This window comes from Leguminivora glycinivorella, chromosome 11 (genome assembly GCF_023078275.1).
Source record: "Leguminivora glycinivorella isolate SPB_JAAS2020 chromosome 11, LegGlyc_1.1, whole genome shotgun sequence".
Taxonomy (NCBI): domain Eukaryota; kingdom Metazoa; phylum Arthropoda; class Insecta; order Lepidoptera; family Tortricidae; genus Leguminivora; species Leguminivora glycinivorella.
In genome coordinates this window covers 5624683-5640712 of record NC_062981.1, presented here as the reverse complement: position 1 = coordinate 5640712, position 16030 = coordinate 5624683, and the positions used below count along the sequence as shown (strand labels likewise).

The 16030-nt window shown below is 38.8% G+C and overlaps 2 protein-coding genes across 3 annotated transcripts in view; both read right to left on the bottom strand.

The window, feature by feature from the left end:
- Positions 1–16030, bottom strand: part of LOC125231489 (low density lipoprotein receptor adapter protein 1-like) — a 71932-nt gene that overhangs the window by 52337 nt on the left and 3565 nt on the right. The window lies entirely within an intron of this gene.
- LOC125231485 lies at positions 3183–7695 on the bottom strand. Its single transcript, XM_048136973.1, has 2 exons — positions 6681–7695; positions 3183–3292 (listed from the first exon to the last, which is right to left on the bottom strand). Exons 1-2 carry the CDS (start codon positions 7517–7519, stop codon positions 3286–3288), a joined length of 846 nt encoding a protein of 281 aa, XP_047992930.1. The 5' UTR covers positions 7520–7695; the 3' UTR covers positions 3183–3285.

Genomic DNA, 16030 nt, shown 5'->3' with positions numbered 1-16030 from the left:
GATCTTTCCCAACTTTGGCAACTTGTATCTTAAAAAATGCTGATCTGATTTCGATGCGGTCTTCAGTTTTCAACTAAAAATTTATCTGTCTTCGATTAAAAAAAAAAACTTGTATATCGACATTGTACATTTTGTCTGTCATTCTTTGAAGTTATTCAGTGCGAGACGGAAATTTACTTTTTTTATTTTTTTCTTACTTTTATTTTAAATTTTTTTTCTTTGTATTTTTTTTTAATTACACAAATTAATACCTTTCATTTGAGATACGTTTTGTCAAAATCGGACGATACAATAAAAAGATAGAATTTTTTTCATTTTCATAAAACACCTCGCTACGCTCGGCTTCCTAAGAGATGAAATTTCGATATCCTCGGAAAAAATCGTTTACTATGATGTCTACTATCACCATGCAAAGCGACTTGCTTCCATCCAAAAGTGCAGCTTTCTTTTCATAAGGGGCTGTCCATAAATTACGTCATCGATTTTTTTCAGATTTTAGACCCCCCCCCCTATAATCATCCTATCGTCATATCTTAATGACCCCCCCCCCCTTCTCCCAAAATTGACGTCATTACCAGTTTGACAAAATAAAACATTGCAGATTTGAGAAAAATAGGGTATTATATGATTAAAACACTTGGTTATAGAATCATCTTTTATTATTTTTACTTTGGCAATAATCATTGATATAATATAACTACTTATAATATAATATAAATACATAGTATAAAACAAAGTCGCTTTCGCTGTCTGTCCCTATGTATGCTTAGAACTTTAAAACTACGCAACGGATTTTGATGCGGTTTTTTTAAATAGATAGACTGATTCTTAAAGAAGGTTTATATGTATAATACATTTAAGTACCACGGGCGAAGCCGGGGCGGGCAGCTAGTATTATATGTAATATTATTGTTAGAGTATTTTATCTGTAGTTATTACTGTATTTGTGTACATCTATGTTGCATTACTTATGTATGTTTATTATGAGTTATTTTAGTATTGTATGCGCCTTAGCCGCCTCTCACATTTGCAGTCTCACTTACTAGGTGTGCTGGAAGAAATTTCTTTTTAGAAATAATCTTTTTGTACGTGAAAAATAAACTATAAATAAATAAATAAGAATGACGTCAATTTCGAAACACCCCCCCCCCCCCCCCCCCCCCATCTATCATTTACCGTCATCCGCAGACCAAACCCCCCCCCCCTAATTTAGAATGACGTAATTTATGGACGGCCCCTAACTAGTATGACTATTATTAAATAAGGTAGTAGTGCCACTCAAGGAGTAATTTTTGATATAAATCGCTTTAATATCGTAAATGTGTTAATTTTACTTTAAAATTTGTTTTCCAAATGAGCTTCTTAAAAATTGCAATGGTATTTCTGTCATTCACAATATTCGAATTATTCGTTTTATCCGGATTTTAACGTGCAAATTATCCGAATTTCAAAATCAGCGGATATATCCGGATTACAATACAAGCCCTATTCGGTGTTACTCCTAAAGTAGGTACTTACAGGCGACCGTACCGACATATGTCAATTAGGGACGCAGTTATTTGTAAAAAAATGAGAAAGCCTTATACGGTCAACCGGGGTGGCTTTAAAACGCAGGGGTGACTTTGAAAATTTAGTTTTAAAGTCATACTGTAAGTAAATTCGCGATTTTCTATGGTAGATTTACAAGAATATTTATTGATCTATTATCTATCTACTAATTACATGAACAGTTTCAGTAAATAATGAATGATGTTAATTTTAAAGCCGTTCAAATACCATCAAAGTAACCCCAAATTTTCCTAAAGCCACCCCGGTTGACGTAGCTCTCCCGCTCTTACAATCCCGTACTTGTTGGACCTTGGTCGGTTTGGTCGTCTGTAGACAGTGTAGACACTAATACACTCGCCAACTACAGTTGTGTATTCCATGTAGATACACCAAGGGCCCAATTCTCAAAAGCTTGTAACTTATTGTAATAATTTTCTAGAAATGTAAGTACATTATGCAAAATAAATAAGATATTTTTATTGCAGATAAAAGCTTTGACATAGATGATGAAGATCTAGCCTTCAAAAAAATATATATAGAGAAAAACTACCCCATATCCAAGCGATTCTGATGACCTTGAGTTGGATGTAAGTGCTTATAGTGTGAGAAAGCTGTATAAAATATAATCTGCACTAATTTGTATAAATATGTGTGTTACTTAATCTGTGTGAATTTGTAATAGTGATATGTTTTTAAATGTTTTTAAGGACCAAGATGCAGTCCTTGAGAGAGCACAACCCATGCAATCCATTTATAGTGAACCGGAACCGGACGCGATGTGCCCTTGTTCATGCAAGCGTAATATAGTTGCAGTCGTTATAAGAAAAAAGTTAGAACAAGTTCCCGAAGAGAATTTACGGGCTTGTTTAGAAGATCTCGAAAATAAAATAGAAAAATATTATTAAATGTGTATCAAGATTATGTGTACTCTATCATAATTATAGCTTCAGTGTAAAAGTCAATCATATTTTGGTACATTCGTTAGTGAAATATCGTTATAAAATAAGGGTTATTCCACTAGTCAGAGTTACCACTAAGTTGTTACCAGTGGTAACTACAATGTTATTTTCCCATAGGCAATTACTGGAAAGATTATATCATAAGATTCATAAGTTTTGTTTTATTTTATACACATGTAAAGCATGACCAGAAATATATGACTACGCGCCATGTAGCGGAATTTCATTAAAACTATTTTCTTCATAGTCATCATACTATACTGAACTGTCACTCCATACATCAGAATAACAGCGCACTCCTGCCTGACAATAGTTATTTATATTTCTGGTCAGGCTTTAGTTTCTTAACCATACTTACCATATCCAACGCGATCAATGTTATTTTCACCAAATCTAATGGCAACAGCTGAGACTGTTTCCTCACCTTTAATTGATTGGCCTCAATGGCCACTGCGTAAGAGTCGTTAGAGGTGCACATTGACTTGCCTAATATCAAGGACGATAGATACCGGGACTGACAAAGCCCATACAAAAGTTTACCTCTGAAATGTCCCATACATTTCCGAGCGATTATTTCCGAAAAAATTAACAATATCAAAAAATGTTAGTAGTAAACCTAGTATATATGTAGGTAACTCGCCGGGTAGGTATCAGTACTTAAAGAAAACACACGCGTCTCGTTCTATAGATCGTTTATTACTGACGTGTGTGCGGCAGCGACACGCACACCGCTGCACGCTGCATACATGCATACACAGCAATTCCTCCTCCTTTAGCTTCAAACTCTGTTAACAACAACATAATATATTGTTATATTTACCTAAACACTTATACTTACACCTTATAGTTAATGTTTTTGGTTCTTGGTCTCAGACGTTGTTCATGGGAATTGCGCAGTGGACCTTGGGTGGGTAAATTGTTATCGCTTTGCTCATTGGTCGATGTGGCCACTGTCTCCGCGGTCGCTTCTGAACCTATCTGCTCAGTTCCCATGACCGGACTGTCCGTGTCAACCATCGTTTCCTCTTCCACAGCTTCTTGCCATTCATCAGTTCCCTGGTCGCAAGAAGCTTCACTCTCCACCACTTGATTTTCCTCAACATTATCGAGAGGACTGCCGGGAGGCGACGATGGTGGACTGGTGGTATCAACAATATCTGGTTGAGGACCAGTACTGTCCTCATACGTCACCGATGAAGGGGACATTGTGCATTCGTGATAAGGCATGTTGCCTGTGTATTTCAACAATTGGTCAATATGGCGCTTACAATTCACATTAAGTACTTTAACAATATATAATCGACATCCTACTCTTTTTACAATTGAACCTTTTGACCAGAAGGGTTTCCTGTTATGGAAACATTTAACCCATACCACTTCCCCAACCGAGAACGACCTAGCCTTGTTTACATTCTGAGGATCGGAACGATCCGCACTACTTATTCTCCCCTCCCCTTTCCTACGAGGCAGAATTAAATCTAGCCTGCATCGCAAATTACGGCCAAACATCATTTGAGCCGGCGACTTCCCCGTAAAGGAATGACTTGTATTGCGATACTCGAATAAATATTCCTGCAACTTCTCATGAATGGTATGACTACAAGTATATTGTTGAATTATACACTTAATCATTTTTTTACAAATTTTAACATAACCCTCAACTTGGCCGTTGCTACTAGGGTGGTATATTGGGGATGTAACGTGACAGATACCATTGCTTCTACAATATTCTTCAAACTCTCGTGAAGCAATTTTGGGGTCATTGTCAGAAACAATTGTTTGAGGTAATCCGAACCTTGAATTTAAGGTCTTAAGAGTTCTAATTAAATGTAATGTTGAAATACCCGTGCCCATATCTATACATTCTATCCACTTAGTCAGTGCGTCAACTACAACCAAATACGTCCTATTCCCTATAGACATATAATCAATATGTACTCTGCTCCACGGCTTATCTGGAGTCGGCCAGCTGGCGGGCGGCGCGCGCGGCGGGGAGGGCCGCAGTGCACTACAGACCTCGCACGCGCCGATCAGCTGTTCAATATCTAGGTCAATTCCCGGCCACCACATGCGCGCGCGGGCCCTGCTCTTAGACTTTACAATCCCTAAATGAGAATTATGTAATTCTAGCAATAACTTATTTCTATAACTCGATGGGATAACTACTCGATGCCCCCGGAGTAAACAGCCGTCCTCAATTTCTAAATCGTTCCTACATTGAAAATACGGCAATATTTCCTTACAAGTAACTTTCCTAGGCCAGCCTTTTTTTACGTATTTTGTCACTGTGCTTAATATTTTGTCATTCATTGATGCTGCCTGTAAATCTCGAAATGTTACCGCTAGGTTATGAAGTTGTAGATAATTAATACCTAACACGGAACACTGTTTATTTTTCTTTATCGAATCGCTATTGTTTACCGGCGCGCGCGAGAGATAATCCGCCACCTGATTTTGTTTACCTGCTACATACTGAATAGTGAAATTATAGCCTTGTAAAAAAATCGCATATCTCACTAACCGCGATGCAGTTGTGACTGAAATGCCATTTTTATTACCGAAAATGGCTAAAAGTGGTCTGTGATCAGTCTTTAAAATAAATGGTTGTTGACGACCGAATAAATATTGATGAAATTGTTTTACTGCGAAAATTAAAGCCGTAGCCTCTTTATGTAGCTGGCTGTAATTACGTTCGGCCGCCGACAGACTTCTAGAACCAAAAGCCAACGGTCGCTCAACCCCATCTGAATCAATTTGTGCTAGTACTGCACCTAAGCCCTCCGGTCCAGCATCAGCTGAAAGGATCAACTGCGCCTTCGGGTCAAAATGCGCTAGCACCTGGTCTGATGACAGCTCGCGTTTTACCTCATCGAACGCCGCCTGTTGCCGGGCCGTCCACTCCCACCGCGCGCCCGCGCGCAATAACTCGTGCAATGGACTTAATATCATAGATGCATTAGGTACAAATTTGCGGTAATAGTTAGCCATCCCTAGAAATCGTTTCAATTCCGTTATGTTATTAGGCTTCGGCGCCTTCATAATAGCTTCGACTTTACTCGTACACTTATGTAACCCGTGTTTGTCTATCTTATGCCCTAAATACGTGACGCTATCTTGAAATAAAGCGCATTTCTTGCTTTCCAACCTAAGGCCTACGTCTTGAAATCGCTGGAAAACCTGTTTTAGCCTATCTAAGTGAACTTTTTTATTGGGCCCTGTTACACAGACGTCGTCTAAAAACACGGATACGCCCTCAATTCCCGCCAGTAAATTTTCAATCGTTCTTTGAAAAATCGCAGGGGCACTCGCTAATCCGAACACTAAACGCGTGTACATAAAAAGCCCTCTATGTGTATTAATAGTAGTAAGTTTCTGTGCTGATTCCGATAGAACTAATTGATTATAAGCTTGGCTACAATCTAGTTTTGAAAATTGTTCTCCCCACTTAACTTGGCGAAAACCTCCTCGATGCGAGGTAGCGGATATTTCTCGACTTGTATATGATTATTTAGTGTTACCGAATAATCAGCACAGATTCTCACACTACCGTTGGGTTTACGCACGGGGACAATAGGGGTCGCGTAGTCAGAATGGGACACTGGTACTAAAACGCCTATATCGACAAGTCTTTTTAATTCCCTTTCCACCTGTTCTTTGATGGCAAAAGGAACCGGCCGGGCCTTGCAAAACTTAGGCTGGACTCCCTCTTTTAATGCAATTTTAATTTCTAACCCCTTATAACACCCTAGTTCGTCTCGGAATACATTTTTATAACTACTGAGTAACCGTAATACATCACTGTCTTTGGGTGTAATAACTTCTAATTTATTATTAGCACTACACCGACTAGTATCAACAGTAAACGACACACCAAACATAGCCATAAAATCGCGCCCTAATAAGGGTTCTCCCCCATTTTCTATGACGTAAAACTTAACTGTATTCTCGATATTATAAAATGATAATTTAACTACAATATATCCTACGGGTGTGATTTTGTGGCCAGTATAATAACACATTTTAGTATAGCAAGTGTGTAACGGATATTTAGTGAAATATTGGTGGTACATTTTATGAGATATGACACATTTAGCAGAACCGGAATCTAGCTCCATTTTGAATTCGCAACCGTTTATTTCCACTGACACTAAAATTGGCTTTTCGTCTACGCACCTCATACTAAACAGCTGGCACTCCTCGCAGTCATGTGCACACTCGTTCTGTTGCTCCAGGTCCTGTTGTGCTCCCAAATTATGGACTTTGAACCCGCATACCTTACGAAGATGTCCTTTGTTTTTACACTTATTGCACCGATAGTTTTTATATTTACACTGATCCGCCGAGTGACTTTTTAATCCGCATACCGTACACGACTGCGAACTCGGACTCTGTTGCTGGGTGGCAACGCGCGCCGCGCGACCACCGCCACCCGCGCGATTCACGCTGGCCTTGAATAACGGTTCTTCTTTCACTGTGACTGCTGGGGGCTCGCTCGCCTTTGCACTTCTTGCACATAGTGCCTGCTGAGCTATCTCTAGTGCTTTTGCCATCGTCAACGTCGATAGATCCTGTTCACAGAGTTTATCGCGTTCGGGCCCCGATCTGAACCCTAGCACAAAGCGATCAAGCAATAAAACATTTAGCTCTGTTCCGAAGCCACAGTGCACTGCTAATCCACGCAGGCGTGCTGCCCATTCTTCTACACTTTCGCCCTCGAGTTTCACTGCCTCATAGAACTTGCTTCTATCTGCAAAAGTCGATCTCTTCGGCGTAAAGTGATTGTTGAGTTGTAAAACAATCTCGTCGTACGTTGAGGTTTCAATTTTCTTTGGATGTAACAAGTTACTAACCAACCGATAAGTGTCCTCGGATAAACTCGTTAGTAACACTGCAGTTTTTTTTTCGTCCGCGATGTCATTTAAGGTTATGAACATCGCTAATCTTCCCGAAAAAATCTTCCAATCTTGAGTTTTATAATCAAAAGTCCCCAAGGTACCAACGTAGACACTCATTTTGAAATTCCGTGTGGATTCTTCCCTCGTCGTCGCCAAATAGTATATATGTAGGTAACTCGCCGGGTAGGTATCAGTACTTAAAGAAAACACACGCGTCTCGTTCTATAGATCGTTTATTACTGACGTGTGTGCGGCAGCGACACGCACACCGCTGCACGCTGCATACATGCATACACAGCAAAACCCCTATTCATTTTTTAATACCTATCCAACAATAGGTATAATATCACACGTCAGGGTTTAAATGAAAAAAAAAATCTCTCCCCACTTTACGTGTAGGGGGGCGGGCACCCTAATAATGTTCTCATGCAATGATTAGTTGGTTTCGATTTAGCTTAATATATTTTTTGTTCTTATTTATGGTGTCTGTATTTAGCTCTGCCGTGAAAAATATTTAAAGAAATAAGGAGGCCGTTTCATCATCGCCACCAGTACAAAACAAGGTCCCACGTAAGAAGAAAATAAACATCGACGACTTCGATACAGGCACAAGCTTCATGAATTTTAGGCTGTGTGGAAGTAGCAATGTCTATGTCTTCAAACCTAGCTTATTAAATTGTCATTCTCTAAAACCATGCTTTAATTTTCTACAAATATTAACGCGAAACGAAACCCAGTACTCGCTGTCCCGATTATACATGACGTCGGCACATTATTGCCGTATGAAAACGATTTGTAGCGACACTCTTCCAGGGTCAAATAAAAACTTGTCAGGCTTTAGTTACTAAAAAAAATCCGGATTTAATCCGGAGTTCGGATTTTGCCCTAAAAATAATCCGAAAATCCGGATTTTATATTATTGCAATCCCTAGGTATAACCCAATCCTTTCAGAAAATATTTACTTTATCACAAAATTATTTTAAACTTTCTTTTTGACATCGAAAAGGCTTTAGTTTTTTACATACCGAATAACTTTATTTCGGTATCATGATTCCTTTTAAGATAATTACATTATGTATAAGGTAAGGAATAATATTTAGAATACCTAAAATATGACAAATTTGCATTCTATTCAAATCAGTACGAGTATACTTCACGGAGTCCAAAACTATACGCAAATCAGAAGTCCAAAACTAGAAAAATATAGATAGAGACTATAGAGAGCGATTGCGGGCGCCGGTCGGCTCGAGCGCGAGTACTTGCGCCGCCGGCGTACGCGTCTGTGTGCGTGCGCCACGCGCACACACAACTTTACTATACAGGGCCTCTCTGTGGGTTCCGCCCCCGTCAACGCGACGGCGATAAAGACCTAAAAATCTGAATTCGTGCTTGCCTCCTGTATCGTCTTAATCCTTTAATGATTCCGTTAACGTGAAACTTTAAGTAGACAGGTTTTATGAAGACAATTGGCCGGTGAGCCCTACAATTTTAAAATTTGCCGCCCTTTATACATGGTGTATATTCTATGCTGTTTCTTCCTATCCTAATAGTTTCAATATCAAGCATACACTATCACTGCACGTTCGCTGTTTATACGCCGAAAGTTGCAACTCAAGTAAATGAAGTAAACAAAACAAACAACCTACCTTCACCTTCATTGCCGGCCGCGGCCGGTCGGCTAACCGAAACAGAAATATACATGAACTTCGTGTGAAAAAGAGACAGCGAAAGGCGGCTCGTGCGTCGGCGAAAACGTTCGGCTCTGGCGCTCGCTACAGTCGCTATACCTACTCCCGCGCGGCTCGGAACGAAATAATATTGGTTTTAGGAACGCTAAAATTCTGTTCGTTCATTTAAACGTTACTGTAAGGAACTGTTCTTTGAGGGAACGAAATAAGAACCGAAACCGAAATTATTTTGTTCCCACTGAACAAAATTTATAATGAACCGTTCGTTTAGGGAACGATATAAGAACCGTAACCGAAATTATTTTGTTCCCATTGAACAAAATTTATAGGTAACGGTTTAAGAACGATATCAAATGGTATTTGGGAACGGGTTCCGATCCCTGCTTTGACTGTCGTTAAATACAACTACATTACAAGTTTTGTCTAGAATTTCAGAAATGAAACTTTTAACAAAGCAAATGTCTTTGCAAACGTCAGCAATAGCTATATACTCCGATTCACAGCTAGATAGAGCAATACAACGCTGCTTTCGGGCCTCCCAATTTATAACATTATTGCCTAATTTTATGACAAACCCGGTGTAAGATCGACGGTCTGATATATCGTTTGCCCAGTCCGCGTCTGTGTAAGCATTAATATCAAAACTATTGCTTTTAGTAAAGTACAGTTTATAATCAATTGTACCAGCTAAATAACGCAGAACCCGTTTTGCAGCGCGCCAGTGAGTTTCATCAAAACAATTACTAAACATGCCTAACTGGCTGCATGCAAATGATATATCAGGTCTTGTACAAACACTTAAATACATCAAACTGCCCAACAATTGCCTATAGTTATATGCATCATCATCAATACATGCTTTTTCTGATTTTTCAAATTTTACATTTACAGGTAGTGGTGTGGAAACAGCCTTACAATTCATCATATTATACTTTAATAATAAACGCCTTATGTATGCTGACTGATCTAATGTAGTTATGCCATTTTTCCTATAAACATTCATACCTAAACAATTTTGTAATTTACCTAAATGACGAACTTCAAAATTATCTTGCAAAAGTTTTAAAACATTTTTAATACAATTATTATGAAAAATATAGAAATCGTCAACATACAGGGCTATAATTACATATTCTGTCTCAGTTTTCTTAGTATATATGCAAGGTTCACATTTACTTTGTATATAATTATTTTGTGACAAAACTGAATGGATTTTTGCGTTCCACATCCTACTTGCCTGCTTCAGGCCATATATACTCTTATTTAACAAACAAACTTTGTCATTAGATTTAAAACCTGATGGTTGTTCCATAAAAATTCGTTCATTTAATTCTCCATTTAAAAATGCAGTAGTGACATCTATATGATCAATTTCTAATTCTAATTCAGTTGCTAAAGAAAATAAAATTCTCAAGGTGCTGTGCCTCACTACGGGTGAAAAAGTGTCAGTGAAATCTATCCCCTCTTTCTGACTAAAGCCCCGAGCAACCAGTCTAGCTTTAAACTTAGAATCTTTACCTGAATCATCTAGTTTCCTTTTAAAAACCCATTTACACTTAACAATATTTTCGTTTTTGGGCCTATCAACTAGCGTCCAAACTTTATTTTTGATCATAGAGCTGTACTCACTTTGCATCGCCTCGCACCAACTATCCTTCTCTGGAGAGTTGACCGCTTCTTCATATGACGAGGGTTCATCTAATGACCCGTCAGCCATGGTTGATAACATGGATAAATCGTAGCTGTCAAATCTGCTCGGTACAGTACCTCTCGTACTACGTACGGGGCGAGAGTTAGATGCGTCGGCAGTGACCGACGACATTGACTCCTTACCAGGTGAAGAAGACTCCGGCACAGAAGACACAATGTCCAGTGGGACACAAGCTCCATTACCTTTGTCATTACTATCAAGTGATGACGCAGGAAGCGAAGACTCTGAGCCCTCCGGCACATAGTCCCCATCACGCGCGTCATCATCACCTTCATCGCCAGTACAGTATCTTTCAGACAACGGCGACCACGCAGGTGGCGTCAGCGTCTCCGCATCTGAAATTTGACGAGGGCTAGTTGAGCAAGATTTGTTGGATTTATCACTTTCATTATTAAAATTGGCATTATTATTTAAATTCATTTCATTATTTAAAATTATTTCATCATTTAAAACATCATGACTAGATTTATTTGAATTTAAATTATCCACATTATTAAAATTGTTAACATTAAAATTGCCATTGCTCATGTCAACATTATAAAAATAAAAATCATCTCCGCATTTTGCCTTACACCTGTCATTTTTACCAGGAAATTTATTTTCTATAAAAGATACTGTCCTTGAAAGTATTACGTTACGAGGATTGGCAGGATCACTCAAACGATAACCTTTGCAATGTTCACCGTAACCCACAAAAATGTACGCTTTTGCTTTTGCATCTAGCTTGCGACGTTTTTGACTAGGAATTAAAGAATAAGCAAGACAACCAAAGACGCGTAAATGGCTAACATCTATCTCAGATTCAGACCATAAGCGTTCAGGAATGTCACCCGACAGAGCCCTGGTAGGAGACCTATTTTTCAAATAAATCGCGCACATTACGCTTTCTCCCCAGTAGCGATTACAAAGGCCAGATTCCTGTAACATTGCTCTTGCTTTATCAAATATAGTTTTTCCTGCACGCTCAGCTCTGGCATTTTGCTGTGCCGAGTAGGGTACAGTAGTCTGGTGAATAATGCCATGCTTCTGAAGATAACTACTGAGTCTATGATTAACATACTCTGTACCATTATCAGTGCGAAGCACTTTAATTGGCAAGTCCTTTTGTTTCTCTACTAGGTTTTTGAAATTAATGAAATGGGAACTCACCTCAGATTTGTTCTTCATCAAGTATCCCCATGTCTTCCGGGTATGGTCATCCGTGAAGGTTAGCAAGTAGCGTGCGTTGCCCCATGAGCGTACTTGCATCGGGCCAATGACATCTGAATGTATGAGCTGGTTCGGTTGGGAAGCACGGCTGGTGCTGACCGGGAAAGGAGCTCGAGGCATCTTCCCAGCCAAGCATGACTCGCAACTACCATGCATGTCTTGAGCCTGAAATCGAAAATTCATGCAATGTTTCCCATCACCCAGTGTCCGCATACCTTCTTCTGATAAATGTCCAAGGCGTGAATGCCATGTGCCCATAGACACACTTGACGCAGCATGAGCCTTCTCTGTCCCTTGCCTATGCATGGGCTTGAGAGACTCCTCCTCAAGGACACGCCGCCCTTGCACCTTAACTTTATACAACCCTTTTTCTTTCCTAGCAGTTAAAACATGGTTGCCTGTGATTTTGCATTCTTTATATATTTGACAGTTATCCTTATTAAAAATGACAGTATATCCCCTGTCTGCAACACGTCCTACTGACAGCAAATTACTAGTGAGGTCTGGCACATGGAGAACATTATTTAGGCTTATACTAGAAGTTATGGGAACCCTACCAGTATTACTACTAACTAGTTTTTGACCATTAGCAATAAAAACAATAGAACTTTTACCTTGGGTTTCACTAAAAAGGTCCTTGTCTGAGCACATATGGGACGTTGAGCCGGAATCCAGAATGAACTCTTTGGAATCCTCACTGAAGGCTGCATTCGCACAAGCATACATAGATTCGTGTGGATTCTTCTGCTCATCCTTTTTCTTCTTGAAGCACCTTTTGTCCGTGTGTCCATTCCTTTTGCAGTATTTGCAGAATAAGGCACCTTTCTTCTTTTTAACATAATAAGCCGTGGAGTTCTCCTCGCCGTTGCGCCTGTGCTCCTCCTGAAGCAGACGCGTACGGACAACCTCACTTTTCAAATTACTGGTTAAACAGGCAGTCTCCAAGCCTGAGACAAGATTGTCGAACTCTTGAGGTAGGCCAGACAGCAGTATCTCAGCAACCTCAGCATCATCAATGGTCTTCCCGATGTCATCAAGCTGTTGTACTAGCCGCATGACAGCCTCTATGTATTCTGACATGTTGGAATACTGCTTGTATTCAATCCTGTGAAGCTGTCTGAGTAGAAGTACCTTCCTGTAAAGGCCCTTTGGCTCGAACGTATCCGCCAGCTTCTTCCAAGCCTCCTTAGCAGTCTTTGCATCTCTGACATATTGGTATAAATTGGGCTTGATGGAGAGGCAAATGCGAGCCAAAGCACGGCTGTCCAGGGTCGTATCGGCATTGGTGCCCTCGACGCACTTCCATAGACCCTCCAGGGTCAGCAACATTTGCATAGCAAATTTCCAGTTGACGTAGGAGTTAATGCCATCAAGTTTTTCGACAGGGATATTATGGTCCGTATTCTTCATTGGTGTAGTCATCTTGATAAATGCGAATTGGCTGGATTTGGGAAATATATCAGATTACTCGAGGGGAGAGAAATCTTGTGTCACATGTATAACCTCAAAATCTTAAACCGTCTTGGTGTTAACAAATCAGGTTACAAATTTCCAATCGTGCAGCGTTCATATCTGGGCACTAGTAACCTAATAGCAGACGAAGGGCGCAGTGAATTTGCGTCGCTGCAGACATGTGAAATATAAAGAATGTTGGTACTTACATGAGATTAATTGAAACACCCAAAATCCAGCCAATGCAGTTTTTAATATTGTTTATATATTGAAAACATTACATTGTGTGTCAGATTATAATATTCGCATTACGGATTAACTACGATTTAATATAAAAATATAGGAGCCATATTGTTGGCTGTTGGCTCAGCGGAGGAGAATCAAGAGAGCAGTGACAGCTCACCACAGATATATATAGAGTTAGTGTCTCATAGAGACCATAAACAATGTGGGGTGTACAGATCATTCGATATATATAACTACTTATATTACCTAAGTTTATTTATATACATACATATACCGCCGCCTGTATTCCCATAAGGGGTAGATAGAGCACATAAAACTGCTCATGTTTCAGTGCACGAGAGGAAAGTGGGTGCTGAAATTCTTAACCCGTCACCACTCGGGCAAAAATAATTAATAATAATAAAATACTTTATTGTGCACTACAAAAAAAGATGCAATTTACAAAGCCAAGACTAAAATAGCAGATTACAACAGGCGGTCTTATCGCTAGAGAGCGATCTCTTACAGACAACCTTTGGGTAGCGAAACGGTGGTAGGAAATAATTTATTGGGCAGTGCAAAAATAAACTACATAATAATAATAAAAAAATAATAATAATAATAATTCTTTATTTCATAATATGTTACATAAGTATGTAATTATTAGACATAAGACTAAATTCTACAATTATGGTAGTAAAAAACTATTAAGTTTACTATTAGGTTTAGTTGTTACATTCGATTTCGTCTATACTCGTATTTAACGTTATTTTTATGCGTAGGTATTATTTTAGTAGGTAGTTTGGCAAATAGATTATCTAATATCGAATGTGTCAACGTTAAACAAGCTTAACAAATCACTTTGATATGTCACTTACATTATTTGTTTGTAATTTACATTCTTTATGTAGAATGATGTCCTTTACCTAATGTCCTTTACATAAGTATTAAGATTGTAACATAAGAAAATATAAAGTACAGATCACAAAATATAAACTACATAGACTACACATATAATTGAAGCAACAATAATATACTACATAAACCTACAATTAATAAATAATAAAGACTAGATAACTTTTGCTTTACGAAATCGTGTCGAATGGTTACCCGAGGGTTAACCCACAATTTTATATGAAATTTGACAGTTGACAGCCCACTAACCCTGAGTTAAGTGGTTGGTGCAAATGAGCCTGAACGAGTAGGTACCGCAAAGCCACACACATATCGACCATAAATAATCTATTTATTCTTGAGTTAAGGATGTTTTCTAGCCATTTAAGTATTAATGATATTTACATTGTAGTTTAGTATTAGTAGTCATCTAAAACAATCTTTATTGAACCTTATTATTAGGTGGTTGACTTACATAAATAGTGGGATTGTTTTTATTTTTATAGGTATACTTAAGACGATACGGTAGGGGTCAATTCTCCATACAAACGCTCTCGACTCTTTCCTCCCTGGTTTTAGAAGATAGAGCAATGTTTTTACAACACAGATTGTTATTATTTTTATCTGTGTCGGACCGTTTTGATTTTTTTGATATTCTGTTTTTTGAAGACTCTAGAGCCAATCAAAAATTTCCAAAAACAGTTTTTTTCATTGTGGCGCAAAAAAAGGTGTGCGACTCAAGATTGGTAACAATTAACCAAAAAAGCTAAACGATCGGACATAGATTATTTCATTGTTATTCAGATTCTCAAATTTCGTTCCGATTTGAGTTTAAGTTTATTAAGTTTTGAAGGAGGAAAGAGTCGAGAGCGGAACCTCGAATTTAAAGATTTTTTTGAAATATCTTTTGACTGAGTTGTTCTTAATGGACAATTTTTTTTCGATAACTCTAGTTAATAACACTTGTATATTTAACTAAAATTCCCAAGTTGAAAGGGGGGCTCCTTTCCATTTTAGCATTTTCGCTACCGTATCCTCTTAATCACTATACGACGTCCGTCCTTCAGTCGAATCGTAAAAATAATGGTATGGATTTATCAGCTCACTCCATCGTAGGCCACGTCTTTGCCTTTGGCTAGTCTGTGTTCAAGAGTAAACCCATTTATTAAAAAAAAGTACCATTGGTACCATTCATCCGTTCCGCCTTTTTTCCCGAATATGTTTCCTAGTACAAGCTTAGAAACTGATCATGTCATGCAGCAACTACAATTTTGAACTTTGTTGCAGTTCTCAAATGTTCGCTTTTCCAGAAACTTCCTGCCTCGCATAGCTAAACTGTAGAATGAACTGCCGTCTGCGGTATTTCCGGACCGATACGACCCTCAAACCTTTAAGAAAAGAATGTACACCCATCTTAAAGGCCGGCAACGCATCTCTAACTCTTTTGG

Excerpts from the sequence above, each read along its gene's own strand:
- LOC125231485 (XM_048136973.1), bottom strand. The coding sequence starts at position 7,519 with ATGAGTGTCTACGTTGGTACCTTGGGGACTTTTGATTATAAAACTCAA.